Genomic DNA, 26153 nt, shown 5'->3' with positions numbered 1-26153 from the left:
GTACGGTCATAAGTGTTGTAGCTACGATAGTGCAGGTAACATGTGAGAAGTTTGGATTAGGTTTCTAGGACTTTATTAAAGAAAAAAATATATTTTTAAAGTATCCAGGGCGTCATGCGGGAACGGTCGCTTCCCGCCTCTCCCAACTGGTACTGCTCGCGCTGCAGTGATGTCAGCAGCAGCGGTTTGCTGGGCGTCGGGGCCAAAAACATCATCTACTTGATAGATGTGTCTGTATCTTCGTGCAGAGTGGCAGGTGAGTGAGCAGTCACCGCTGGACACCACACATAGCACAGACTTGATCGTGGCATTCATGTTTTAGTCCCCGCAGCCAGAAACACCGCGTTAAACTCAGGTACAACGTATCTGCCTGACCAAATCGGAGAGATTAGAGGATCTCGGGCTTTGATGGGCTGCAGTGACCAATGAAAGGATTTTACAACATTCGATGGAAATAAAAATGATGAACTTACCAAAAACACCACAAAAGTCAGTGTGAAAAAATGCAGTGACAGGCTAATCGATTGTGGTAGTTTGTATGGCCCTCATGTGCTTGTATTAATTTCTGAGAATGTCAGGGCATGCTCCTAATGAGACGATGGATATCCTTTGGGATCTTTTCTGTGATCTGTACCAGGAGCTTGTCCTGGTGCTAGTCTGTACACCCAGGTGGCGTCAGGTTGAAGAAAACACAATGGCAAAAATGTGTTTTATTGGATTTAGGTGCGGGCCAGTCAGTGTGGTTTCTTCATTCTCCAGGAACTGCCTGTATACTCTTACCACAAGAGGCCGAGCATTGTGTCCAGCTCTCCTACAGTATCTTTGTGTGTCCTATAATCTCCTCCACGTTCTTGAGACTGTGCTGGGAGACACTACAAACCTCCTGGCAGTGAAACTTAGTGATGTGCCATCCTGGAGAAGTTGGAGTACTTGCCCAGGTTCTATAGGGTCCACTGTTTTCTACTGACACTGACCCCAGCCAAATGCAATGCTAGTAAAAAAAAAACCCCCCAAAACAGTCAAAAAAGATGAAGCGGGAAAAATGTAATTGGCCTCCACTTGTACAACCACTCCTGTTTTGAGTTTGTCTCATTGTTGCCTCACCTTTTGTTGTTGTTAAATGAGGGTGTGCAGGATGATGAAGGACACAGGGTGGTCAGGCAGGCTCAGAATACTGGCTGTTTTTCACCACAAAGCCCTCACTAAAATAGACCTATTGTATATTTTATTTTCTTATTGAAATACCAGTAAAAGTCCTTCATCAAATCATCTATTTGGATCACTTAAATGTGAAGAAAATCAATCTTTTCCACTTCTCCCACTCACCACTGATTTACGAAAGTGCCTGCACAACTAAATTAAGAAGAAGCCAAAAATAAAGGCACGTGTATGCAGATGGACTGTTTATTTAGATTGGCACTTTAAATCCAGCACAAGTCTGTGCTCTCTTTCTAGCAGTGATACTTTTAGCATGCAGGGGTGAGTCTAAAGGGGGCACAGAGGGCATCAAGTTCAGAGCTTTAGTAGCTGTACTCTATTTTATACATTTCTAATGTAAAGTTTGTATCTAGTAAAACCTCATGATTTACTATTATAGATTAAGTTAGAAGCTGAAAGCAAAAAAGTAATAATTATTAGTATATTTTCTCCAGTTTGTCTTGGGTTTATAACTGTTGGAAGCTAAAATCATAATTGAAATTAAACAGATTAATCCTCCAGTCGCAGTGAAATCAGTGTCCTTTTCTGTGTGTTTTTTCAGGTGAGCTCGTGGGCCATAAGGACTTGGTGTCCGGCTTCTCGTTTTGCCAGCATGCAGGGCAGAGTCACATCTGTGTCAGCTCCTCCAGCGATGGCAGTGTCCGTTTCTGGGACTCCAGCAGCAAGACTCTTATTAGGGAGCACACAGCTCATCAGGTGAGTGTCCTGTCCTGTGTCCACTAACACAGAAAGAGGTTTTGTGTCGTGCTTGCGCCCCCTACAGGATGTTGTGTGCTCTACACCAACTTGGAAGCAGCTTGTATGTGTGTTGTGCCGTCTCACGTTGTTTTTTTCACATTTATATGAAATGGTCCAATCTCCTTGATGAGACTGGACCCCTGACCAGGTCTGGAGAAAGAAAGTTAAGCATCAGAGCTCGACAGGACTCAGTGGGATGCGCAGCAAAAACATCGTCTGCAGCAGCTCTGTGATTCTCTCTCGAGAGCATTTTTAAAACAGTCGTCAAGGTTACTGAGGGCATTGCATATTTATTTTCCATTCTTTGCTTGAGCAGATGCCTTAAAGCAGTATTTTGTCTGTGGATTCATCTGAATAATAAACTGCATGTAATGACATGTTGGTTAAATATCATTGGGAAGATGTTTAAACCCAGAAAGGATATTTATTTGACAAATCATGAAACGCATAAAAAAACGTTAGTATATTGATTCATCATGCCAAAATGTTAACAAAGGGTTTTACATTTAGATAATAGTATCTGGTGTTTAGTATTTGCTATAAATGTCTTTGGAAGCAGCTCACTGCCCGTCAGCACACACCTGACTAAGAAGAACTTGTGACACGCACTCACTCGGGTCTCTTTTTGTCCACAGAGCTCCGTATCAGCGCTGCACTGGTCCCCTGTGGATAAAAACCTGGTGGTGTCCGGGGATGAGAAAGGCGTGGTGGTCTGTCACTGGTACCACACAGGTGACACGACCAGCTTCTTCCCTGAGCCCAGAACCATCTTCTGCCTCACCTGCTCTCCTCATACCTGGAACTATGTGGCTGTTGGGTAAGGATACCAAGAAAGACGACCGCTGGACAGATTAGTCTGCTGGATCATGAACATTAAAGCACTTTGCATGAACGAGGGTAGTTTTTCTGCATTTTACCAAACTGACTGTCAAAGGTTACATTAATATTATAAAGTGAGTGAAGTGGGTCTACTACTAAGTGTTTCAAAGTAGTTTTTATCCATAAAAGAGAGAACTCGCTTTAAATTTTACTCGTGTGAAGGGCAACTTTCTGAGCTCAGGTTTGTTTGAGGAAAAAAATGTCTGAAGAAACATTTTTGATCAGTCGAGCATCTAGATTACAGTTCTTTTAAAGTCTTTCACAAAGCTGTAGGTAACAGACAAAAATCTCAATAAACATGTTTTCATGATCATTTGAAGTCTTGATTGTAAATGAATCAAAATTTAAATTCAGTGAACATGATGTCGGTAACTGTGACAATGCTGCTGTAGGTACAAAGATGGGATGATCGTGCTGATTGATGTGAGTAAGAAAGGCGAGGTGATTCACCGTCTCCGTGGACACGACGATGAGATCCATGCGCTGGCGTGGTCACCTTTGGCCCATGAAGATGCCCTCTACACCAGACCTGAAGACGGTGAAGGTAACGTTGTGTTTCTTTGTATTATTGTCGGGTCTTTAGCTTACAATATAAAGCACCCTGAGGCAACCGCTGTTGTGATTTGGGCAGTATTTAAATTATCCTCTTTATTTTTCTTTTTAAAATATGTTCGTTGTGCACGAAGAAGCCAATTCAACACAAGTATATGAGACTTTTTTTTTTCCTCTCATGTAATAGCAACCAATGGAGTGTCTGGAGGAGGTGGCTGCTATCTCGCATCTGGGAGCAAAGACCAGACTGTAAGGCTCTGGAGTACAGCCAAGGGAAAAGGTGGATTTATGTTCATTTTTAAGATTTATTTTTTAATTGATGCTGCAGAAATCAGCCTTGAAGAAGAAAATGTTTCATTCACTATGAGTGTTTAAAATTTCACTTAAACACGAGGGTTAGAGTTTAGGAAAAAAAGCACAGTGTATACAAATTCTGATCACCTCTGAAGCTCGTGTTAGATTTTATTTCCCTCCCCACACGCAGCATAAAAAGCTTTTTTTTTTTTTTTTTTGATAACTCCATGATATGACAAAGGTTTACCGCAGGTGATTAGATCATACCTGGTGTAAGACGTAATCCTTTTAGCATCTTCACCTTCACCTTGCAGGTGTCATGACTCTGAAGCTGCCCTACCTGAAGAGGAGAGGCACCGCAGTCGACCCCGGGGTGAAAGAGCGTCTCTGGCTCAGCGTTCATTGGCCGAAGGGACGGCCGACGCAGCTCGTGTCCAGTTGCTTCAGGTACAGTGTGTGTGCAATCAGTCAAACGGTTTAAAGAAGATTTTTTTGGTTGTTGACTGAGTAACAAAATGATCACGACAAGAAGTGATTGTAAAACTGTGGCCCGTTTTGAATTTTTCCTCATCACTTTAACATTTACATAACTTGCCTGCTTTAATATTTTTTCCTTCAGTATAAAAAACACAGACTTTTTTTTCTCTCTGTTTCAATGAAACTGTGATGTAGCTGCAAGCAGCAGAAATTGAAGATTGTTATTTCAGGATTGTAACAATTGGGAGCAAAATCACTTGTAATTGCTTTTTAGACCTTTTTATTTGGCCTCTAATTTTCAGGATATTGTCTGGAGGTGTGTTTGTCGAAAGTCTCTTGGCAAAATGTCAGGAACAAAGCAAAATGGAACATAAAACAGACCCATTAAAATGTAAAACGGTAAAGTGCTTTGTCAATGCTGGATTTAGTTTCCTTTTTTTGGGCTTCTTCATTAGCTGTATCCAAGAGCTTGGCTGATAATTGAGTTGATAGGCTTAATTTGGTGTCTCCCCAGTGGTGAGTTGGTCATGTGGGATTTAACCAAGACAGGGAAGCAGAGGTGGACCCTGTTCGGCACATCCTCAGAGGGTCAGAACCACAGCAGGATCGTCTTTAACATGAGTTCGGTTCACCTGCAGGATGGCAGAGAGCTGCTCATCAGCACCTCCATGGACAGAGAGGTGAGTGACCTTTGAACTTACAGTACATGGCCTGTGCCAGTATGGAATTCAGTACAGGCCAGTGGGTGTTTTTTAACTGTAAAGCTCTTGCGAGGACAGCTGTTGCTGCCAGCCCGTATCCTCCTCTGTGGAAAGTAATCGAGCAACAAAACCCAATTGGCAGTGGGCTCACGCGAATCAGGAGACCTCCTTGGTGGCCAGAGGGAGAACGAAAGCCAAAGGCAACAACCGTCTGACACCACGGTCTGATTAATCTCCCAGCACTAGTTAAGATTCACTCGAAGAAGCTTTTTTAGCCATGAGTGCACTGCTGTGTTCCAGCGTTCATCTGGCCTGTTTTTTAAAGTGGGAATTTTGCATGAAAGCAAATAAGGATTTCTGTCATTTATTATTAAACTGCCTTTAAAGAGGGAAGTTCATTGAAAGCTGGTTCATTCTTCCAGGTTAAGTGCTGGGACCTGGCCTCTCTGGAGTGCTGCTGGACTCTGCCCACCCTGGGCGGTTTCGTCTACGCCCTGACCTTCTCCCCCGTGGGTACTGGATGTCTGGCGCTCGGTGTCGGTGACAACATGATCCGGGTGTGGAACACGCTGACCACTCAGAACAAGTACGACGTCAGGTCCTTCTGGCAGGGGATCAAGTCCAAAGTCACAGCGGTAAGGAGTTTCTTTTTGCAAAGCACAGCTGATTTATGGTTAACTATTAGGGACAATAAGAGACATGATCAGTTTATACCCAGGAAGAATATAAATGGTTTACTTCACTTTAAAGTCTGTGTGTGTGAGGAAGTTTTCTGAAAGACGTTAAAGGGTGAGATCTCAGATCAGTAAAGAAACAATTTCTCGGATGAAAAAACAATTTGTCGGCTGTCCGAGTGTCTGCTTTAAAAAATGATCCAGCGGAGCTGCTGATGAGACTTTGAGAGGACATTAAAGTCAGACTTATGTTATCGGCTTTAAGCAGCCTTTAAATTTTATTTTGTTCTTCAAGCTTCCATCATGATAGTGGCTAAATTATTACAAGCTTGTTGCTGTTCGCTGACACAAAAGATGAAGTGCATAAAAAAAGGGTTTCATTTGTTGTAGCTGGCGTGGCATCCGACAAAAGAGGGATCTTTGTCTTTTGGAACAGATGATGGGAAAGTTGGTATCTATGACGTCTTCTCCAACAAGTAAGGTTCATTTCTCTAAGATTAGCTGTCTGACCCCGCCCCATGCTTATTGTGTTTATTGCTTGTGCTTGTTTCATGCTGTTGCCTTGATAGACGATCGGTGACAGCACGTACAGAAGCATATATCAGTGTGTGTCGGTGGTATTCAAAACACTTTCATTGTTTATGAAGAAGCGTATGTGTTAAACTTTGGTGATCCATGCTGTGTTTTTCCACAGAGGATCATTTATGTTCATTTGTAAAATATGATCTTTGCTTGATTCCCTTTTCAAAACATCATTATGTATCTCACTTTCTTTTAATTGGCTGCCCCTCGTCTGGCTTCCACAACCGGAACTGAGGGCTTGTATGGAACACCACCTCCCCTTCCCTTTTCCGAGATTCCCAAAACAAACTTCAAGCCTTTCCTTTGAAAGCAAAACAAAATAAAACTGATACTGTGATCTACAAACTGCATCAGACTTGCCTAATTGTTAATCAAATTTGCACATATTAAAGAGCTTATACTCCTAAGAAGTAATTTCAGAAGTGTTTTGATTTTGGCACTGGTACCAATCTTTGGGGCATCATTTAGTGGATTACAGGGCTTTACCAGTGTCTGAAATGACCATACAGTGAAATCCCATCAACCAAAAGACCCAAAGCATAAGTAAAACACCTATTTAAAATGTGGCAGCTGTAGTTCAGGAGGTACAGCAGGTTGTCTGCTGATCCGAAGGTCAGTCTGGCTCCTCCGACCTGCATCTCAGAGTGTCTGCGGGCAAAAAGCCGAACTCCAAACGTTTCCTGTGATGCATCTCTCCAAGAGCAAGTGCATGAATGCTATGCTTAGAAAAAAGCACCTGTAAAAATGAATGTGAAAGAGGTTTGTGGTGATCTCATTATTTGAATCTGTGGTGTTGCTAACTTTCATCCACCAGTATTATACCAGCATTTGACAGAAAAAAAAGGAAATGCAGAATAAATCAACTTGAAGAAACAAACAGAACTTTAAATAATTTGTAAGAAAATTGCTTTCTTATTTATTTATTTTTATGCAAAACGTCAGAACTGTTGTGATTTCAGTTGGAGTTTGACTTTGTGACTTTCAGAAAACTTTTCAAAGTCTATCTTTTGCTTGTTTTCTGGTGCGAGTCTTGTGGTTTCTTCTTATACTCCCTTGAGGCCTGTTTTCCTGCAGCTATACACATCACACATCCCTAACCGAGCGTTTGTTCTGCTTCATCTCCTCCCAGGCCTCCTCAGATATCGAGCTCCTATCACAGAAAAACGGTGTACACGTTGGCCTGGGGGCCCCCGGTCCCCCCAATGTCATTTGGTAAGTTCTTAATGAACTCTTAGCAACTGCTGTTGTTTGCTCTGAACGCTCTGACCCAGCAAAAAGCCTGGCAGTGGGACATCAAATAAGCAGAGAGTCAGCGAAAAAGCCCGACCATCTCTGCACGCCTTTTCGTAATCGACCCTGTAATTGAGTGAGCTGAGAAAACACTTACTCCTCACCTCCTTCCTCTTGAGCCGCATGTGGGGAAATCAAGACGTAGGAAGTTAATTTTACCAGCTGTCGGCAGATGACATTTTGATTAGCGTATCAGTCACTGGGCTTCAAAGCCATAAATGTAATTGTTGCACTGCCAAAAATTCTGCTGATGGCTCCTAAACAAACAAAAGTAGCTGCTAATTAGTTTACCCACAGCATTGGCACCAGTTCAGCTCCATTCGTGGACTTGTGATTGGTTCAAATTGTCAGGATGACTTACAATAGGTGTGCAGAGTAGATCAGGACCAGCTGCTTCTCAGGGCTGTCAGCTGCCATGCTTCCTTTGCTCTTTACATTAAGGCTTCTACATACCTGGTGTTCACAGATTAGTCTATCTTATCTATATTACCTATAATAATGCCTGTGTATATATTGAATGGGTAGTTATAGTAACCAAGTCTTTAATTCATTTATATCTTTGAGACTTGTGGTCCTTAAAATGTTTAAGTTCAGCTCTCCTGTGTGAAGATTGCAGTCGTGAAGTCATTTCAAGTTAAAGATGCCATTACAAATTTACGATTTGCTCGAATTAATGAGGTGTCCAATTAACTAATCATTTAAGTTCTAGTTAAAAAACTAAAAGTATTTACTGTAATGCAGTAAAATGTCTTTAAGTAATTGGCTTTAACACACTGTTATGTAGCGGTAAACGCTATCAAAAAACACTTGAAACCCACAGTTTGTCCACAGTAGACCTCCGTCATGAAGACACTGAGTTTTATGTTCTGTGTGGCGTTCAGGGACAGCAGGAGGAAAACCTTCCTTTAGTCTGTACAGCTGTGCCGGCGAGGGCGTCATACTCCAGCACGATCCATACAAGCTGAACGGAGAGGCGTCGGACATCGACAAGCTCATCAGAGATACTAACGACATCAAGGTGGGAGGGGCTTTGATGTGATGATGATGATGTAATTATGCAGTCCCTTTATCCTCAGATAAATAACTCAGAAGTATTACTCACTGATCCTTTTTGATCCTAACGATTCTTTCTTTAACACGTAGTTACCCATAATGCAGTGGTGGAAACCACTGTCACGCACATGAACGGATCATATTTGTAAGGGGTGGGGTAAAAAAATTGATATAGGATTATGTGGTGATATTGTATGGATCCAGGGATGACAAATACCAATATTTTATTAATTAAATTAAAATATTCTGGAAATATTATGCACATGAGGGCTCATCTCATTCGCCACCTCCCTGAGATAATGCTAGCTTGTAACACTGGTTAACACTGGACACACTTAGAGCTAATTGCAGGATCGTAGCACATTCCTGGTTCTACAAACTTGTTTAATCTGTTTTTATATGCACAACATTGCTCACCTCTCTCTCCTCCACTCTTTGTCGTGTGCTCCCAATACGATGAAATCCTTCACTGACAAACGTGGACGCCCTGTGAAACAAAAACTAGCCTTTCTGCAAAAGCGCCGTTAATTTAACCTCTAGTTTTAAATCAGGATGATAAATCAGGATGATTTAAAACTAGAATTTCCCTCTTTCTTTTTTTTTTCTTTTTTTTTTTTCATGTTTCGAGAGGATGGTGAATAAGTGCTGCTGAGATTAAAATATAATAAAGCAAATCTTCAGCAATCTATTGCTAATCACTTTGGTGGTCACTGATTCCTGATGTAATTCCCAACAACCTAACTTTGTACTGAAATAAGATCAGTTATCAAACAGGACTCTAGAAATAAAAGCCTCTGTTATAGGCTACATTGCAGATAAAGGCACAAATAACCCAGCCTGACACCCTCCTTACCATCATCTCACTTCCAGCACCAAGCAAAGAGAGCTTTGTGTGCAGTTGGTAAGATGGACAGTAAAGCAGTCACATGTATAGAGACGTGTTTTTGTTGCTTTGTAGTCTGTTAGCAGGACTTTTATCTGTGCAGAGATTTCATTAAGCCCTCAGTGAACCAACAACATGTCAGGCAAAATAAAACCTGACACACTAAGAAAGCTGACAGCACAAGTTCACTCTGCAGGTCCTTCGTGCCTGCAACAGTTTGTTTCATGTCTGCTGCTGAATGTAAATAAAGGAGATTTGAATAAGTTACAAAGGTAAAATTTGCTTCCCAACAGCACAAGCTGTCTCCACACACCGACCTCAGCTGGAAGCCAGATGGGAAAGTTGTTGCCATCGGCAACGAGGATGGGTGAGTGAACGGTCTGGCGTGACCCATCTTGTAACACACCATCAGCAGCCGGCGGGAGTCCTCTGAGGGTCCAACTGTCTGCTGACAGTGTCTGGACTCGAGGCTACAGAATAATGAATTTTGTTCTGTTTGAACTGTTGCCCCCTCTTATCTAGGTCGCTCTCAGGGATTATGATTGGGTGCCACACTGACACATGTAGATGTCTACACTTCCTGAACCAGCCAGGTTCAAAGCAAACCACATTTGATTTATTAGATGCAATAGAAAATGGCTTGCAGCTTGTTTGTTTCACTTTGTGGCTCATCATACGTCTTCACAAGCAACTGGATTCATGAACCTACAGAGTTATTGCACAACTCTGCAAAGTTCTCACAGGTCATTAAAAAGTCCAAAGGATGAGGTCATAAAATGTGTTTTCTGTAGGTGTTAGAATGTATGGATGGTGTGTTTAAGATAATAAAAATTCAGGAGGGCACTCCTGAAGTCAGGAGATGCACTTTAGCATTTTTTCAATAGCTGTAATGTAACTAATAATGGTCAATATTCAGCTGTAAAAATGTAATTTTTTGCAGATATCTTGGCTACGTTGAAGTAGCTGATGTCTAAAAAAGCATATCAACAGCTGGTAAACCCACTGTACACAACCTGCCAATAGATGAAAAGCACAGCTGGTAGCTGGTTGGTGAACAAAGTCAGATATTTCTTCTGTAATCTCATACGTTGCATCCCGTACTGCCTTCTTTGTTTGCTTGTCGTCTCGGGACTACAGTTGCTTTTCATTTCTGCTTGAAGTGTTTTTGTGCTTTTTGCGACCAGCTGACCAGCTGCTCTGTGCTGCAGGTGTATCGACGTATATCAGGCTCCCAGTCTGAAGTTGCTGTGCAGCATCCAGCAGCACCACAAGATCATTAACACGTTACGGTGGCATCACGACCACAGCTCTGCACTTGAGCTGCACTGCCTCCTGGCCTCGGGCTCCAGCAACGCCATCGTTTACGTGCACGATCTCCGCTCTGTTATAGGTGAGTCCTCTTTAACATGTAGTATGTCAACCGAACTGTACTGCAATCCTCATTATGTCAATTTGGAAGAATCTAAACTGTCAGTAAAGAGCGAGTAAAAAGGTAAATGACATATTTAAGGCTTTGATGGCTGTGGTTGTATTTACATCAGTGTTTTGTTTGTTGTGCAGAAAATCCTCCAGAAAGCCCCGTGGTGCTGACGGAGCCCTATCGGAGGTTGTGTGGCCATACGGCTAAAATCACCAGCATGGCCTGGAGTCCGCATCACAACGCTCGGCTCGTCACTGTCTCATATGATGGCACAGCGCAGGTCAGTGGATGGGTGTAAACCTGTAAATGATGGTGGTAGATTCATAAGAATCTCTACCTCAACACGTTGGCTTTTCAGTTGGTAGACGTGTTTTTATGTTGCTCTCAGCATGTCGACACATCTTTGGGTTTTATTGTTGAATATTCTTGTTCTTTAGGTGTGGGATGTTCTGGAGGAAGCAGCTGTCTCTAACTACAGAGGACACGTTGGTTATCTGCTGTGTGTGGACTGGTCCCCTGTGGATCCAGATGTGATCTGGACTGGAGGGAAGGACTTCACCTTGCAGGAGTGGAGCGTCTCCAAACAAGAGTTCACAAAGCCGCCTAAAGGTAACGCCAGAACCGTAACCAGCACAAAACGGCCTTTCTGTCTGACCAGCAGGCCGTGACACGCATATGCTTTCAGGGAAAAAGATGGTCGACCTGAAAGAGAAGATGAAGGCCAATACGAAGCAGAAGAAGAAGAACAAGAAGGCTGGGCCATCGGGGGCTGAGGGAGCTGCACAGCCAGAGGTCAATGGAGCGCCGGTGACAATCGGAGAGAGGGCAGTGACGGGACAAGGGGTGTCAGGTGAAGATGACGAAGATGAAGCCAGCTCAACAAGCAGCCCAGCACCTTCACCAGGTAGCAGTTCAGAAAACAGCAGTTGCCATTTCAAGATTTTCTGCTACTTTTGCGTTGAAGCTCCAAATATTTTCTGTCTTTCAGCCACATTTGAGATGCAGAGAAAATCCTCGGCTGCTGTAAAGAGTAAAGACAAGCCAGGTATGCACAGATGTCCTTTTGAAACGGGTGTTTGGCACATTTCTGTATGTAACCGTGCGTGTGTCTATCTTAAGACTTAACTGGGCTGAAGAAGAAAAAGCCTCGCTCCATGTTGCCTCTCAGTACATCCATGGACCACCGGCCCAAAGACGAGCTGCTGCAGGACTGCATCACTCTGGCTTCTGTCAGACACGACAACAGTAAGACCACCATGCAGTTTATCGTTTTAGACAGTGATTACTGTAAAGACTATACTTTTAATAACGTTTTATTTAAAAATGTAACCCTTTTAACCTTTTTTTTTCTGCTTGCATGAAAGCAAAATGAAGCTGATAAGCAAATATCATCTGGACTGTTCAATGAGCGTGTGCATTTATATTCCAGCACCTCCCACAGGCTGTGTCCCAGGCCAGGGAGATCATATCCATCTGGGCCTGTTTGCTGACAGACAGGCTCTGTACCGCATGTTTGATGCAGAAGGTGCGCTTTAGTTTTTCGTCTGAGTCTTTAAAGTTAAAGTGGTGAATGCGTGTTCAGCTCTCGGAACAAGCTTTAAATGGAGAGGAGTTCTTTTACATGATGTGTTGGATGACTCATCCGTTGTGACGTTGATGTTGCCCTTCAGAGGAGGGCCACGTGGAGGCGGGTCACTTCGACTCCGTAGTGTACCTGCGGCTGTGGAGTGGCGACCTGGAGGGGGCGCTGCAGCTCGCCACAGAGAAAGGAGAGCTGAACGACCACCTGCTCTCCATCGCTCCCATGGGTAAATGCAAGAATATTGACTTAACCTGAGACTGAGCCTTTGCAGAGTGTGTGACACTGGCACAGATGTAGGCAGAGAAAAAAATGTATTGGTCCTCAGGTGTATCATCAAAGTGTTTATACTATATCTGGGACCCATAACGTCGTAACAAAAGGACTAACATATTTTATTATTTTATGTTTGTTCATTTATATATTTTTTAACCTTCTCTATTCTTTTCAACTGTGACCACTTCCACAGTGTCAGTGACTTTGATCAACAGAAGCCCACTAAAAGAAAAATGTTAAAAATGGAGAGTGTCCTCTTCATGCCACCTGCAGCTGGGCCCTCTCTGTGCTGTGTTTTATTTATTTATTTATTTATTTATTTTGGGGGGGGGGGGAGTAATTTTCTTATTTTAGACTCTGAGGAAAGTCTTCATTCTTCATTCCCACCATCGTTTGTTTGCTTTCTTGACTCTGGTAGTTGTTCCCTGGTTCCTCCTTCCTACTGAAGGCTCAGTGACTCGTATGTAGTCTCAGTTATACAACTGATGCTAATATTTATTTCAGTCTTATTTTTCTTTTGTTTTTATTTTTCTGAAGAAACTAAGAAAAAAATTCATTTCAAGTCTGTTTTATTTATATAGCGCCAGTTCACAACAATAGTCACCTCAAGGCGATGTAGTATAATACAGTAATACAGGGCAAACCCAACAATCCAATAACTCTTTATGAGCAAGAACTTGGTGGCAATAGGAAGGAAAAACTCCCTTTTAGCGGGAGAGAAATATAATAATAACTAAAGATTAAAAGCAGAGCGGGGTATAAACACAGAGTGAGTGAAAAGGGTGAGTGCAGAATAAACAGTGCATTATGGGATGCCCCCAGCAGCCTAGACCCTATTGCAGCATAACTAAATGAGAATTCTGGGTCACCTGATCCAGCCCTAACTGTATACTATATTAAAAAGGAAAGTTTTTAAGCCTAATTTTAAAAGTAGAGATGGTGTCTGTCTCCTGAATCCCAGCTGGGAGCTGGTTTCACAGACGAGGGGCCTGAAAGCTGAAGGCTCTGCCTCCCATTCTACTTTTAAATACTCTGGGAACCACAAGTAAACCCGTAGTCTGAGAGCGAAGTGTTCTGTTAGGATCGTACGGTACTATGAGGTCTTTTACATATGACACGGTTTGATTATAAGATTTTGTATGTGAGGAGAAGCATTTGATTTGACATAAATTTGATTGTGACTTCCAGAGGGAGGAAGAGAAGCCAGTGTGGGGGGAAATATGCTTTCTCTTTGTTGTCCCTGTTAACGCACTCGCTGCAGCTTTCTGGATCAGCTGAAGGGTTCGTTTTTGAACATTTAGTCAGTGCAAAATGTATGTAAGCCAAGGGATAAATATCAGCTGCTGACAGGGTAAATGTCATCTTATGGCCATGTCAACAAATGGGGTCGATATTTGCTAAAAATATAAACGGCTCGGTTTCTTTACTCAGCTCTTGATCCACTTTCTCTGCTTTTGGTGTAATGGGAAGTGTTTTATTTGCTCCTCCAGCTGGGTTCGTGGTGTGGAGCCGGACAGTGGAGGCCTTCGTCAAGCAGCTGTGTCTGCAGGAGCAGTACCTGAAAGCGGCGTCCCACCTGCTGTCCATCAACAAACTCTACGAGGCAGTCGACTTGCTGCGCTCCCACAAGCTTTACAGGTTTGCTTTATTTACTGTTGCTTTGTTTTGTTCCTCTAAATAAAAAAGTTCTGTTCCAGGTTTGTTTGCTACATATTCTGGTGATATGTTTTGTTCATTTGTTATTATCAGGGAGGCCATAGCGCTGGTTAAAGCCCGGCTGCCAGCAGACGAACCTCTCCTGAAGGAGCTGTACACGTGTTGGGCTGCAGTGCTGGAGAAAGATGGGCATTTTTCTGCAGCAGCTAAGTGGTGAGAAGTGTTTAGAAAGTTTAAAGTTGCTCTTAATGATTATTTAAATTGCTTTGCAAACATTGTTAAATGGGTCCTCTCTCATTGGTTTGACATCATCTCCCAGCTACCTCGCTGCCGATGCCAGCTTTGACGCCGCCAAGGTCATCGCCAGGAAGAATGACGTCTTGTCACTGAGGACCGCGGCCAGTCTAGCAAGAATCTCAGGAGACTCCTCTCTGGCTCAGTCTCTGTCGCTGAGATGTGCCAAAGATCTGGCAGCCGCTAGAGACTGGGTCGGAGCACAGGAGGTCCTGAGTTTGCAAGACAGCCTCCTGGTTAGTAGTCGGAGTGTGAATTTGGGTTTAGAAGATGAACTGAAAGTCTGTGAAACCTGTTCCAACCCTCTGCAGGTCCACAGGCTGCATCTCTGTGTGGCTGAGCTGCTCTCTGAGATGCTGGGAGACTCTGAAGTTAGTCCTGCAGCATCCTGCGCCTCCCGTCACCCGTGGGCGTCACCGGGTGAGCGTCACATTAGCATCATGGATCGAGTGAGAGATGTGTGGGAGGAGCAGTTTGCTGTTTCACATCAGAGCGTTGGGGCTCTTCTGCAGGAGCTCAAGTCTGCAGAGAGCCCAATGCCCACTGCTAACAGTCCTCTCAGACAGGTACAGACACAAACTAGGTACATAATTGATGATACGGCTGGAAACAAATGTATTATGTATAGAAGAACTGAAGCATGCACAACAGAAGATATAAAAAACAGCTTAAATATGACGTAGAAGCATATTTGAAGCAGAGAACTGAAAGAAAACTAAAGGAAGTCTTTTAATGAATTTAGACTAAAATCTTGTCCATGTGCCTTTCCATCTGCAGGTCCTGCTGCATTCATCCCTCCACCTGACCTGTGCTGTGCTCAGCTGGTTACTGGCTGATGATGATCAGCTGGTGACAGAGCTGTGGCACGCAGTGGCTTGGCCGAGAGAGGCCGGACACTTCTGTGTCTCTGCAGAGCTCTGCAGGCTGCTGTTCCCAGATGGTACGTCCTATTAACAGAACAGTGAAGTCATCTGTCCATCAGGGTACATCATATCAATCCTAAATGTGGTGGCTGCACTACTGAGACAGAATAAGGGCAAACTGACATTTTAGCCAGAAGATGAACATTTCTTAAGTTCTGTCGCAGTCGTTTTGGCGACACCTTGTGGTGATAAGTGTTGTAACATCTGAGCTTAGATTCATGAGACTTTTATGCATGAATTTAAATGTTAGGACAATGTAAAATAACTGTGTTTGACAGGCATTAGCAGCTTTACCTTGCAGTGTCTCTCACAGGAGTAGACTGTATTTTTGGTGGTAGCAGAGGGAGGAGCCTCTGTATATATGTGAACAGGGTGACCACACTGAGCTCAGCGGCCTTTCTGGGCATGTAGCAGTGGTAGCCTTTTGCATTGCTCTGTAGCTGTTGCAGATACTGCAAAGCCACCCAGTTCAATTTTATTTATATAGCACTAAATCGTAGCAGTCACCTCAGGGCACTTAAATATTGTAATGTTAAAAGACCCTGAAAGAATACAGAGAAACAATCAGACGAGCCCCTGTGAGCAGTTTGTATGTTGTACTCTTTTCTGCTTTTAAGTAAATAAATAAATAAAAGGAATAAACAGGTTAATCTGCATTAATAATGAATACATTTCCTGAAAATTGCTTTTCTCTCTGTTGGTCAGGCGATGTCAGTGTTAGTTTTCGGAAACATCCCAAAGTGCTTCATCACACGGAAGAAGCAGCCAAAGCTGCTGCCAGCAGTCTTCAGGCTTTTGTCCTTTACCACCGCCTGTATGAATGCTGGTGGAGGACCTCGGGAGGCAGCCAGGAGATCCAGAACGGCCTCTCCCTGTCGTTGGCTGACTCGTCTCCTGAAGATGAAATGAAGGATGAGGTGTCAAACGGAGGGCTGTTGGAGTCGGCAGAGACCCACCCTCCTGTGAGTGGGAGTTTTCATAAACTGGGCTTAGATCCATCACTCCTTCTGTGTGAGCCTCACGCTGCCTGCCAGGCCACACAGAGAGCTGTGAGACAGATCCAGCAGCAGCTCGCCGCCATGGTGCAGCAGCACAGCCAGACCCAGGGAGGGCAGCTCGACTCTGGGGAGAAACGGGATGACAGCCCTGCAGTGATTTCCACCACCAGGGAATCCTCAGACAGTCAGGACTCTGCTGAGGCTGAGCAGGGGTGAGAGCTTTGTGCCAGCTTCTTATGTTTTTATTGTTTATATGTGATTATCAGACCCATGATCATAGCACTATAGCCATGATTATAAAACTAGTTTTACTGCGCATCACTTTTTCTTTGAAATCTGGCAGGGCCATGTCTAAAACTAACCTCATTCCCATCAGTCTCAGCCATCTCGTGGTCTTATTTTCTTTGTGATTAACTTTGATTGCTGAATCAGGCGGCTGTTTCTTCTCCCCAGTTCTGAGGACCCGGAGACTCTGCTGTCATTATCCTCGAAGATGTCCAAGCATCAGAAAGAGCTGGCTGAGCTGCCAAACACACTCAAGGTACAACCAAAGCTTACAAGAGAGAGTCGTCTCTCCCAAAGTATCCTGAAGGCAGTCGTGGAAGTAAACCTTTTAGAGAGGATGTTAATGTTGATTCTGTGCGTGCAGTATTTGTCATTTCAACATGACAGTCAAGTAGTAAGATATACCAAGGACCTTTGTGCTCCCTCTATGATCTCCCACCTACAGAGAGAGATCACAGAGAGAGAGGGGAGCAGTTTCATGTGTCAGTTTTGACCTGTTTCTCTGCTCACAGCTCTACCCTCAGGGTACCTGCTGGCTATCCCATCATGCTCCTTGTTTTTTTTCCATTTCTGATTAGCACAACCAGACAGTTTGACATCTTAACAGCAAGAAGTGCTTAGTATGAAGAGTTTAAGTTGCACAAATAGTTCACTATGTTGCAGATTTCTCTTCACATGTCACAGGAACTCTTTATTGTGATGTAAGATGCTCTTCAGTTTTTAGATGTATTATTATATTTGCAATTTAATATATTATTAGGATGAAACACTGATCCCCAGGGCTACAGAATGAATGTTTTTGTCTTTCAGGTGTACCCTCACCCAGATGTTGTGGAATGCTGTCTGGTTCTTCTGCATCTCAGCAAATCTTCAATGTCTTTCTCGGACTCGCTCCTACAAGAAGCTAAAGATCTGCTTCGTAAATATGGGACAAGTCCCTCTGTCCTGAAAGCCTCGCAGCGATTCCTCATCTGATTCATTTGCTGGCAGTTTGGGGACCCGCCTGATGGTCTGACTTCATGTCTCCGCTGCTACACTGACTGTTTACCTGCATCCACACAAAGCATGCTCAGATGTGTTCAGTCAGACACCTCAAAAAGCACGTGGTTCCAAACTGCAGACTTTACACACTCTGATATGTTTCTTTGAGTTTTCTGATACACTCAAAGCAGCATTTCTGCAGTTTTTTTCTACAATAAAAACAAACTTAATAAAAAGTCCTGAGTCAGCTTGATTCCACATTTAAAAGTGCCTGAAGGAGTCTCACCAATTCTGAAGCCGGACAAGGTCAAATTATTTCTATAATAGTTACAATCACAGATTGATGGATCTACTGTATATTGATAAGAACTGGGCTGGATGGAGTAATATCTATTACCTTTGAAAGCATAAGAACATAAATGTCCAGCCGGACTGAACAAGAGCCCTGAGTTTAAACCCAGTGGAGAATTCACCAAAAGAGATGATGGCAGAGGTGACTGTGTGGGGAAAGTTTTTAAAGCCTTATTTTGGAGCAAAATAACCAAACACTGTTTTCACTGGTGTTTCTACATATTTAGTCCTAACTGTAAAAACCGATGCATAAAATATCTGCCGCTTCTAGAGACTGAAGTCTTAAAAAAAGAAACTGATTTAAAATGATCATGAAAAGCTTTTAGAACTGTGTGTGCATCAGAAGGTAGTGAAGGTGGTCTCTCACTACACAGCTTCCCTTAGAAAAACTCATACTAATGGTCGTCTTAGCACACCTTTGATATACACACTGACATGTCAAATTTCGTTTTCAATGAACATCTTCAAAAGAACATCACAGAAGTCTTTGTTGTATCGTACAGGCTGCTTGGACGTATTTCTTAATTTTGCCTGTAAAATTAAAGCTCACCTTTCAAAAACCATCAGAATTTTCTCTGTAGCACCAAATGGTTTAGGAGTTGAAGCAAAATTTAGGAGGAGATGATTTTCCTGTTTTCAGAAAGCTGTACATTTGTGCAAAATGCTCATCTTCTCTCTCCAAAATTATCAGAATTTTCTCTATGAGCACAAACTGTGATGGAGTCCATCTATATATCATTAACCCTTCTACACACAGACACACACTGTGTTTCTGTAAATCTACTTAAGAAAAGAGCAAATGCTTTTTGCTTGCATTGAAAATACAAAACAATTTAATGTACAACTGTTTAAAACAATGAAGAATGTAAAAAAAGAAAAGTGACCACAACACCTGCACAAGTGACCGTGGACAGTTTGATCTGAGGGTGAATGTACAGAAGGACAGCAGTTTGGCCAGTGAAGCATGTGAGTACCCAAGCACAATTATACACTCCAACTCCCACTGTTAAAAGTTTCTCAAAGTGGAAAAGAGCTAAAACATTTATTTGCATCAAAATTATACATTTTAATTTACAGGCCCTTCCAGCATTAACTTAAAAAGAAAGAAGGAAAGAAAAAAAAATCCCTGCAACAAGAGAAGAGTCCGGCTGATGAAAAAGACCCGACCTTTCGTGTCAATGTTTGGTCTAAAAATCACAGTAAGATCGAGCAGCTGGTCCCATGCTGTAAAGAAAGATGTCACTGATGCTGTGAGAGAGAAGAAAACAAAAAAAGCTTTTTTAAAAAAGTCTTATGAATATATGGCCATATACTCATAAAAGTGACTAAAAAGAAAGCGGTGAAGGAGCCACTGTCACTTGGCAGGGCGACGCTCAAACAAATATGCATTTAGTAAAGTCTTGCCGAGGGACGTCTGAGAGCATGTGGTGGGGGGTCTGCTGGTTGGGTTTTAAAACAAGTGCATGTTCCACTTGGAGGGTCGAGCGCTCAGTCAGTGCTTGTTGTTGGTCTCCTCCTGGCCCGAGCTGGAGATGGCGTTCTGGGGTTGGGTGGAGCCCGAGCCCAGGCCGTACAATCTCCCACAATACTTTGCATCGTCGATGTTGTCTTCGAAGAAAAGCTGCAGACAAAATATAAAGTTTCACTGACATGACTCAAACACTGTCTCAGGTGTGCAAACAGGAATGTTGTTTGATCAAAACTTGCTTAATTTGTATCTGATTTCCATTAGTTTAAATTCATATTTATTTTCAAAGAAAGGACGTTTGGATTCACAAACATGCTAAATAAGTCCAGTTTGAGTTTAGTGAATAACATTAAATATTTAAAGTGGTAAATTACATTAAACTACTGTAATATCTGATCTTTTGACTCAGATCTCCAAAGTAACTCAAAGTTCGGATAAAGAGCAAACATGAGCATTTAATAATGCTGCAGATGCCATCGTGAGTTCTACCAGAGATCAAACCGGTATCTGTGAGAGCGTACCTCCTTCATCCTGAAGAACGCCATGCCTGTAAGCAGTGAGTCGGACCCAGCCTGATGTTGCCGTCCAATCCTCTTCAGCTCCAGTTGGTCTGCCACTTCCTGTAGCCCTCCCTGCAAACACACCACGGTCAGATATCTGTCAAAACTCATCCTGATCTGATCTGACAGATGTCTTCTATTTAAAAGCGAAGCCATTAACAGCTTCAAGTCTAGCCGAAGCACCAACTCAGATGTAGTGACTCAATTATCCAGGTTTACCTTCAGGTTCTTGCAGCTTTTCATCAAGTACTTGACGTCATAGATCGCTGGGAAAAACAAGTTGAGGATCTGAAAGAAGTCGTGCTCCTCCTCGGGAAGGCGTGCATCCGTCAGGAGCTTCACCAAGTAGCCAAAGTCATACCCACTGAGGACCAAAGGACAAGAGGACAGCTGGGTTACACTGATGATGTCTAAAGAATTACTTACAGTCTTCTCTGCAGGAACGAGACTTATTTAAAATTATTTCCCGAAATGAAATTGAGAAATTAGGTGGACTGTGTCTTGGAGAATGTAACAGATGTCTAAACTGATCAGGTTCAGCCTTTTCATTTCCACCAGTATCCACAACTTTTAGTCCCAGGAGCTTTAAAGGAAGTCAAATGTTCCCTTCTTTCAGCTTATTGCTTCTTTGGGACACTAAAATTATTTCTCAGAGTTTAATTTAGATCCCGGTGGCCATGGAATCCATTTCCTTCAAACCTCCTACTCTTTGGTTAAAGTTCCTGGGATAGAAACAACGCTAAAAGAAACAGAGATTCAGAAACTCGTTGAACACCTCACAGATGCAGAAATATCACAGAAATACCTCTAAGAAAACGGTTCAGTTTGCTTTAACACTACACATGCTGAGCTTCATTCATGGTTTTAGAAAGGTCTGCAGAGAGCAACGTTACACCATTTATTTATTGTTAAAATCATTTTTTTATTGTATACAACTAAAAGGTGGTGTAGGGTGCAAACACACGACTGACCTGTGGAAGGAGAGCCACTTGACGTTTTCACACAGCACCAGGCCGGACGTCATGAGGAGCTCAGCAAAGTAGAGCGTGTCGATTCCCTCCTCTTCGTGTTTTTTAAACTGGAGGCCAGAGTTCTGAAGCAGGTCTATGGAGTCTTGCGAGTACATGTCTTCTCTGGAAGGAGAACCGGAGAAAAACACATTTAGTAAATTCACACCGTTTAAAAAAAAGCTTCACGCTTTGAAATGTGCCTTTTTAAACAGCCAGCAGGTGGCGAATCCCGCAGCTGCAAAAAGACCTGCGGTTGTATAGACATCTACGGGGAAAAAAAACAACCCTTTGGCTCTTTTGATCTCATCAGGAAGTCACAGAGCAAATTGTCAGTTACTATTTCAAAACTTACCAAATATGACATAATGCTCATTTTGTATTGTCAAAGAGGGCAGCAAAGCAGGGTATGTCTGAAACTGTCACTGTGCAGTTTGACCCTTAACTACAGGACTTTAACCAGAAGGTGCTGTAAAAGCCAGCTGTGTCCATCTTTTACATACAGTCTATGAGTGCAACAATCAATTTACAATTGCTCTAACATGATTTCAACTTAGTTCCAAAGACATGTAGACATATGGTGGAGATGAAGTTATAATGCAGCAGGTGGTTAAGTCAGCCCTTCTTCTCTACATTCAGTACACTAAAACGTTCAGATGGTTGCAACACAATGAAAAGAACGAGGATTTAAAGAGAGTCCACTCACGTAAGGTTAAACTTGAAGTTAAACTGCCACGTTGTTGTGCCAGGGGGATAATCTCCTTCCTCATTCATGAACGTGAGCCCAAGCTGGATGATCTTCAGGAGGTCGACATTGCACCTCAGCAGCTGGTACTGGTAATCCACTGTGCTCCGAAACTCTCCAATCGGTCTGACAACAACTCCGGGGAACTCTGTGTCCTGGTGAACAATATCAACAAGTGTTTGTTTACAGTTTTTCTTCACTCAGAAATCTGTCATTACTCACTGAAATAAGAGCCTGAGAGCAGTGAAAGCTAAGGAAATGAGTAGCCATGAGTCTTTTAAGGACATTTAGGTAAATTTTACGATTAAATATGAAAATAATATTTGAGATCAACTGCCCCCCCCCCACAGAAAACATCAATAAACAGAGATTTTAAAAATAAATAAATGGGAGCAGGAAAAAAAGATACCAATAGGGCAGGTATCTAGAGACAAATGTCATTTGTAAAACCACAGCTACTAAATTAAAAAAAGACTATATCACAAAATTCACCTCAAATTCAACTGTGTAAAAACATTGGACAAAGAAATTAGGCCATCACGCCAGAGACTCACCATTGCAATGTAATTGTAGCTTTGAATAATCTGCCGAATCTTCCTCATTTCGTCCTCAACATTGCTCGCCCAGACCTCACAGATTATCTGACTGGAATCTGTAAGTGCGGCTGGCATGTTGGCAGGTCAGGTGAAAAAAGCCCAACAAAAGCACTCGTTACCGAGGCGGCGGGCGGCAGTACACCGAAAAAGGAAAAAAAAAAGAAAAAAGAAAAAAAACACAACTCTGGGGGAAGATGAAAAGAAAACTGGTATCAGAAGAGAAGGCCAATTAATGCTTGTAACACGAGAAAAGAACACACACATATGGGAATACTTTTCATTTTCACATTAATAGAGAGGTTTGCAGTCAAGTCACTTAATTATCTGTATTCTGGTAAATTTTATTCATCAATTTGTACATCAGTTCATGATCGTAGGGTTGCCAGACAGTCAGACACCTGAGGTCGGTCTTATAAAGCAGGATTGGGTCTTATTAACACAACTTCAGGGTTAACTCTTTCCAGTGTTATGAGGCTAGTCCAGTGCTAAAGAACTCACGGCCAAATTTGTTCAACAGGGTATGTTTGAGATATGAAATCCACACCTACTGACAGTTCAACCAATTCAATCAATTCTCTGGAAAAATCTTTGGGAAAACCAAAATAAACAAACAGAAAAAAAAGGTTTAAAGATCCACCAGACCTCAGTGCATGAAGAGTCAAGTTTTTGTGTTTCCGTGATGAGAAATTTGGGTTCTCTTGATTTTTCCTTGACAGCTATGCAAAATTTTGACACAACTTTATTGCAAATTACAAATTTGCACATAGGTTTAAGTCTACGTGTGAACTCTGTTTTCATAATTATCATTTACCTATAAAAACCAGAAGTGAAACAATGAAACTGTCGCTTTCAGCTTGTAGTAAGTTTTTACGGTGTTCACATTTTCTAATAGTATAGTTATGACCTCCACTGGAAAATTAGTTGTTCTCTTGCTTATTCATCAGTATGATTGGTTATATGCTGCCTCCACCAGCTTTTTTATGTAAACATGCTTTTAACTAGATAGAGAAACCCTGGGTAAACTTGTCGGGTTGATAACTACCTCCGACCACTTACCGTAATTGTCGGGCTATAAGCCGCTACTTTTTGCACAAGCTTTGAACCCTGCGGCTTTTAGTCAGGTGCGGCTTTTCTATGGATTGTCCATGATTTTTGTCATATCGTAAGACGATTTGTTTTGTTTGTTCCGCTGTTGTACGGCACTACGTTGCCTGGCGGAAGGGCATGTGATCAGACACACAGTATCGGGGTTCAAGAGTGGTGTGTTGGTCACGTGTCCATCCGCCAGACAACATAGTGCCGTACAAGTAGCGCGAAAAACAAACTTCAAAGTAGCGCTACACGTTCAGCGGGAGTCGTGGATGATGTGCGGCGATAAACTTGCGAAAAGCAAGTTATGCTCAACTCCACCGGTGGATTCTGACAGCGTGGAAAAGTGTGAAAACATCAATGATCACCAACGGATTTCGAAGGGCTGGACTGCTGCATGATGGAGAGGAGGACCCCGCCACGGCCCTTCTGAGGGTGTTCGACTCTGACACTGACAACGAGGATTTCTTTGGTTTTGAAAGTGACAACGAAGGAAAGAATCTGAGTGTGGATGATGAAGCCACCCTGAGCCTGTTCGTATCCAACACTGGAGAAGAGGACTTTGGTGGTTTTAGTGGGCAGGAAGATGGTGGTGAATGACTGACTTTTCTTCTTGTTAAAGCTGTGTCACTGCAACTGAGCCTAAAAGGTAGTCTGAATCTATTTTTCTGGTGTGCTGTAGGTTATTGTTATGTACTACATTTGTTACTCATTTATGAAGCACAGTACATGTTTCCTACTTGTAATTACTGCTACTTGTACATATACCTAAAAGGTTATGCAAATATGTACTCATAACTTGTTTTTCAAAATATTAATAAAAGGGGTGTGTCTCCAAACAGCCATCTCTTTCCTGACAATTCCCTTTGTGCATATTCTCTTACATATGATAAGTCAACATTGAAACACCTGCGGCTTTTAGTCAGGTGCGGCTAATGTATGTACAAAACAGGATTTTCCCCTGATTTTAGCTTGTGCGGCTAATATTCAGGTGCGCTTTGTAGTCCGGGAAATACGGTAGTTAGATTGCTTATATTAGATAAATTAATCCACACAAAAGAGATAAAATGGGTACGATGGTTATACCATATCCGATGAAGCCAGTACAAATTTTTGTGTGATAAAAACATTGTGACATCAAGCACAGGATGATCCCATGCGTTTAGTGCGCATACGCTGTTGTATACAACCAGGATATGAAGGTACATGAGAGAAACTAGCAGCTGGAAATGTGTGACCCAAAAATAAACAAATGACTTCTTCATCAAGCACAGCTTGAGCTCTCCGTAGTAACAATCCATATGACAGGAAGAGCAAACAGTGGATGGAAATTAGTGATACGGTTGCATGGTGACAGAGGGGCACCTATTCCTCTATTTTTCAAGTTGCAAGTGGATCTCTAAAAACATTGTGCAACTCCTGAAAAAATATGGTTACTTTACTTTAGTAAAAAACTGTTCAGCAGTTATACTTCCTCTTACAATTTAAATAGTGAAATAAATACTATAAACGGTGCTTCAGCTAGTCATATGTCATCACAAACTTCGTTTTGAAATATGTAAAACGTTAGTAAATTAAACCCACTTTTAAAAAAAATGTTTAAAATCAGTGGGTTTTTTTTGTTTGTTTGTTTGTAGCAAATTCCTGGTCAAAATCTCACTGGTGGACATAAAGAGAATAAATACATACATATATAGATAAGTACGTAAATAAAATCCTGAACTTTACTACAAAGACTACGGTATACAACGTAACGTAAAAAAATTAATATAACCACTAAAAACAGTAATCAGTACTATAGTCATATGGGTGTGAAACACGAAAAAACAACCGAGGATGTGCCGTTTAAACACGCAGCACTAAGAACAAATCAAAGGTATTTTAATTGAAGGCTCTTTCAGCCTTCTACCCGTTTTAAGTGTGGGTTATTCTACACATCCAGTTTTTAGAAGTATCGAGCTCATGAACTTAGACAATGCTCCAAAATAACTACCCATATAAGTACCCTGTGCTGACCACCGAGCGGCGACACTTTGTTCTTGAAGGACTTTAACCTGTTACTGAAAGGTGTCCCATTATAGTGATGCCTGCTGTTACAGTGACAGGTATAAAGCGCCTTTGTGTTACCATGACATCATGAAGAACTCACATTGGCTTTTGTTTACGATACTAGACTAGCTAACCCAAATGCTAAATGCTAAAATGAAAAAAGCACAAGGGTCTTTTTTTGGGGGGAAATTGTTGCTAAAAGTTTGAGAGCTTTTAATAACGTGCAGCTTAATTTTTTTTTTAATAAAACTGACGACACTGCAAAAAAAAAATATTGAAGCTAGCACGGCGTTTAGCACGAATGGCTAACGTTTACGAGCTAAGCCTCGCGTTGTCGGGAAAGCTACCATCACGGAAACGGAGATTACATAAAAGCAGCTCTGCTTTTCTACATCTCATAGTCTCACTATAGTTGAACGCACTTCAACTACACCACAGCGCTGCTGTGGAAGAATAAAGAAAATAATTTACCTGAAAATTTCTTCAACGTACCCTTCCAAGCTAGGTGATAGCACCCCTATCTTCTTCTTCGCTT

The 26153-nt window shown here is 42.2% G+C and overlaps 2 protein-coding genes across 3 annotated transcripts; one reads left to right on the top strand and one right to left on the bottom strand.

The window, feature by feature from the left end:
- The first annotated feature begins 27 nt into the window (after nt 1–27).
- Nucleotides 28–17851, top strand: gemin5 (gem (nuclear organelle) associated protein 5). Its single transcript, XM_085364120.1, has 28 exons — nt 28–256; nt 1760–1914; nt 2592–2773; nt 3228–3379; nt 3575–3667; nt 3996–4128; nt 4673–4838; nt 5282–5494; nt 5924–6009; nt 7245–7327; nt 8287–8423; nt 9635–9708; nt 10550–10731; nt 10902–11041; nt 11199–11370; nt 11447–11665; nt 11750–11806; nt 11881–12006; nt 12191–12286; nt 12432–12569; nt 14107–14254; nt 14366–14485; nt 14592–14802; nt 14878–15132; nt 15344–15506; nt 16195–16699; nt 16941–17028; nt 17583–17851. Exons 1-28 carry the CDS (start codon nt 115–117, stop codon nt 17745–17747), a joined length of 4401 nt encoding a protein of 1466 aa, XP_085220246.1. The 5' UTR covers nt 28–114; the 3' UTR covers nt 17748–17851.
- Nucleotides 17852–18991: 1140 nt separating this feature from the next.
- Nucleotides 18992–26153, bottom strand: cnot8 (CCR4-NOT transcription complex, subunit 8). 2 transcript variants are annotated; one of them, XM_085364118.1, is made up of 7 exons: nt 26090–26153; nt 22439–22664; nt 21846–22039; nt 21104–21265; nt 20352–20496; nt 20094–20204; nt 18992–19725 (listed from the first exon to the last, which is right to left on the bottom strand). In XM_085364118.1, exons 2-7 carry the CDS (start codon nt 22553–22555, stop codon nt 19597–19599), a joined length of 858 nt encoding a protein of 285 aa, XP_085220244.1. In that variant the 5' UTR covers nt 22556–22664; nt 26090–26153; the 3' UTR covers nt 18992–19596. The 2 variants fall into 2 exon arrangements, with proteins under 2 accessions (XP_085220244.1, XP_085220245.1); XM_085364119.1 differs by lacking the exon at nt 26090–26153 and having other exon boundaries at nt 22439–22753.

This window comes from Diplotaxodon limnothrissa, linkage group LG10 (genome assembly GCF_057381915.1).
Source record: "Diplotaxodon limnothrissa isolate DT_005_m linkage group LG10, D_limnothrissa_male_GT1.1, whole genome shotgun sequence".
NCBI lineage: Eukaryota > Metazoa > Chordata > Actinopteri > Cichliformes > Cichlidae > Diplotaxodon > Diplotaxodon limnothrissa.
The sequence above is the reverse complement of the archived record's forward strand: the minus strand, read 5'-3'. Positions and strand labels throughout refer to the sequence as shown.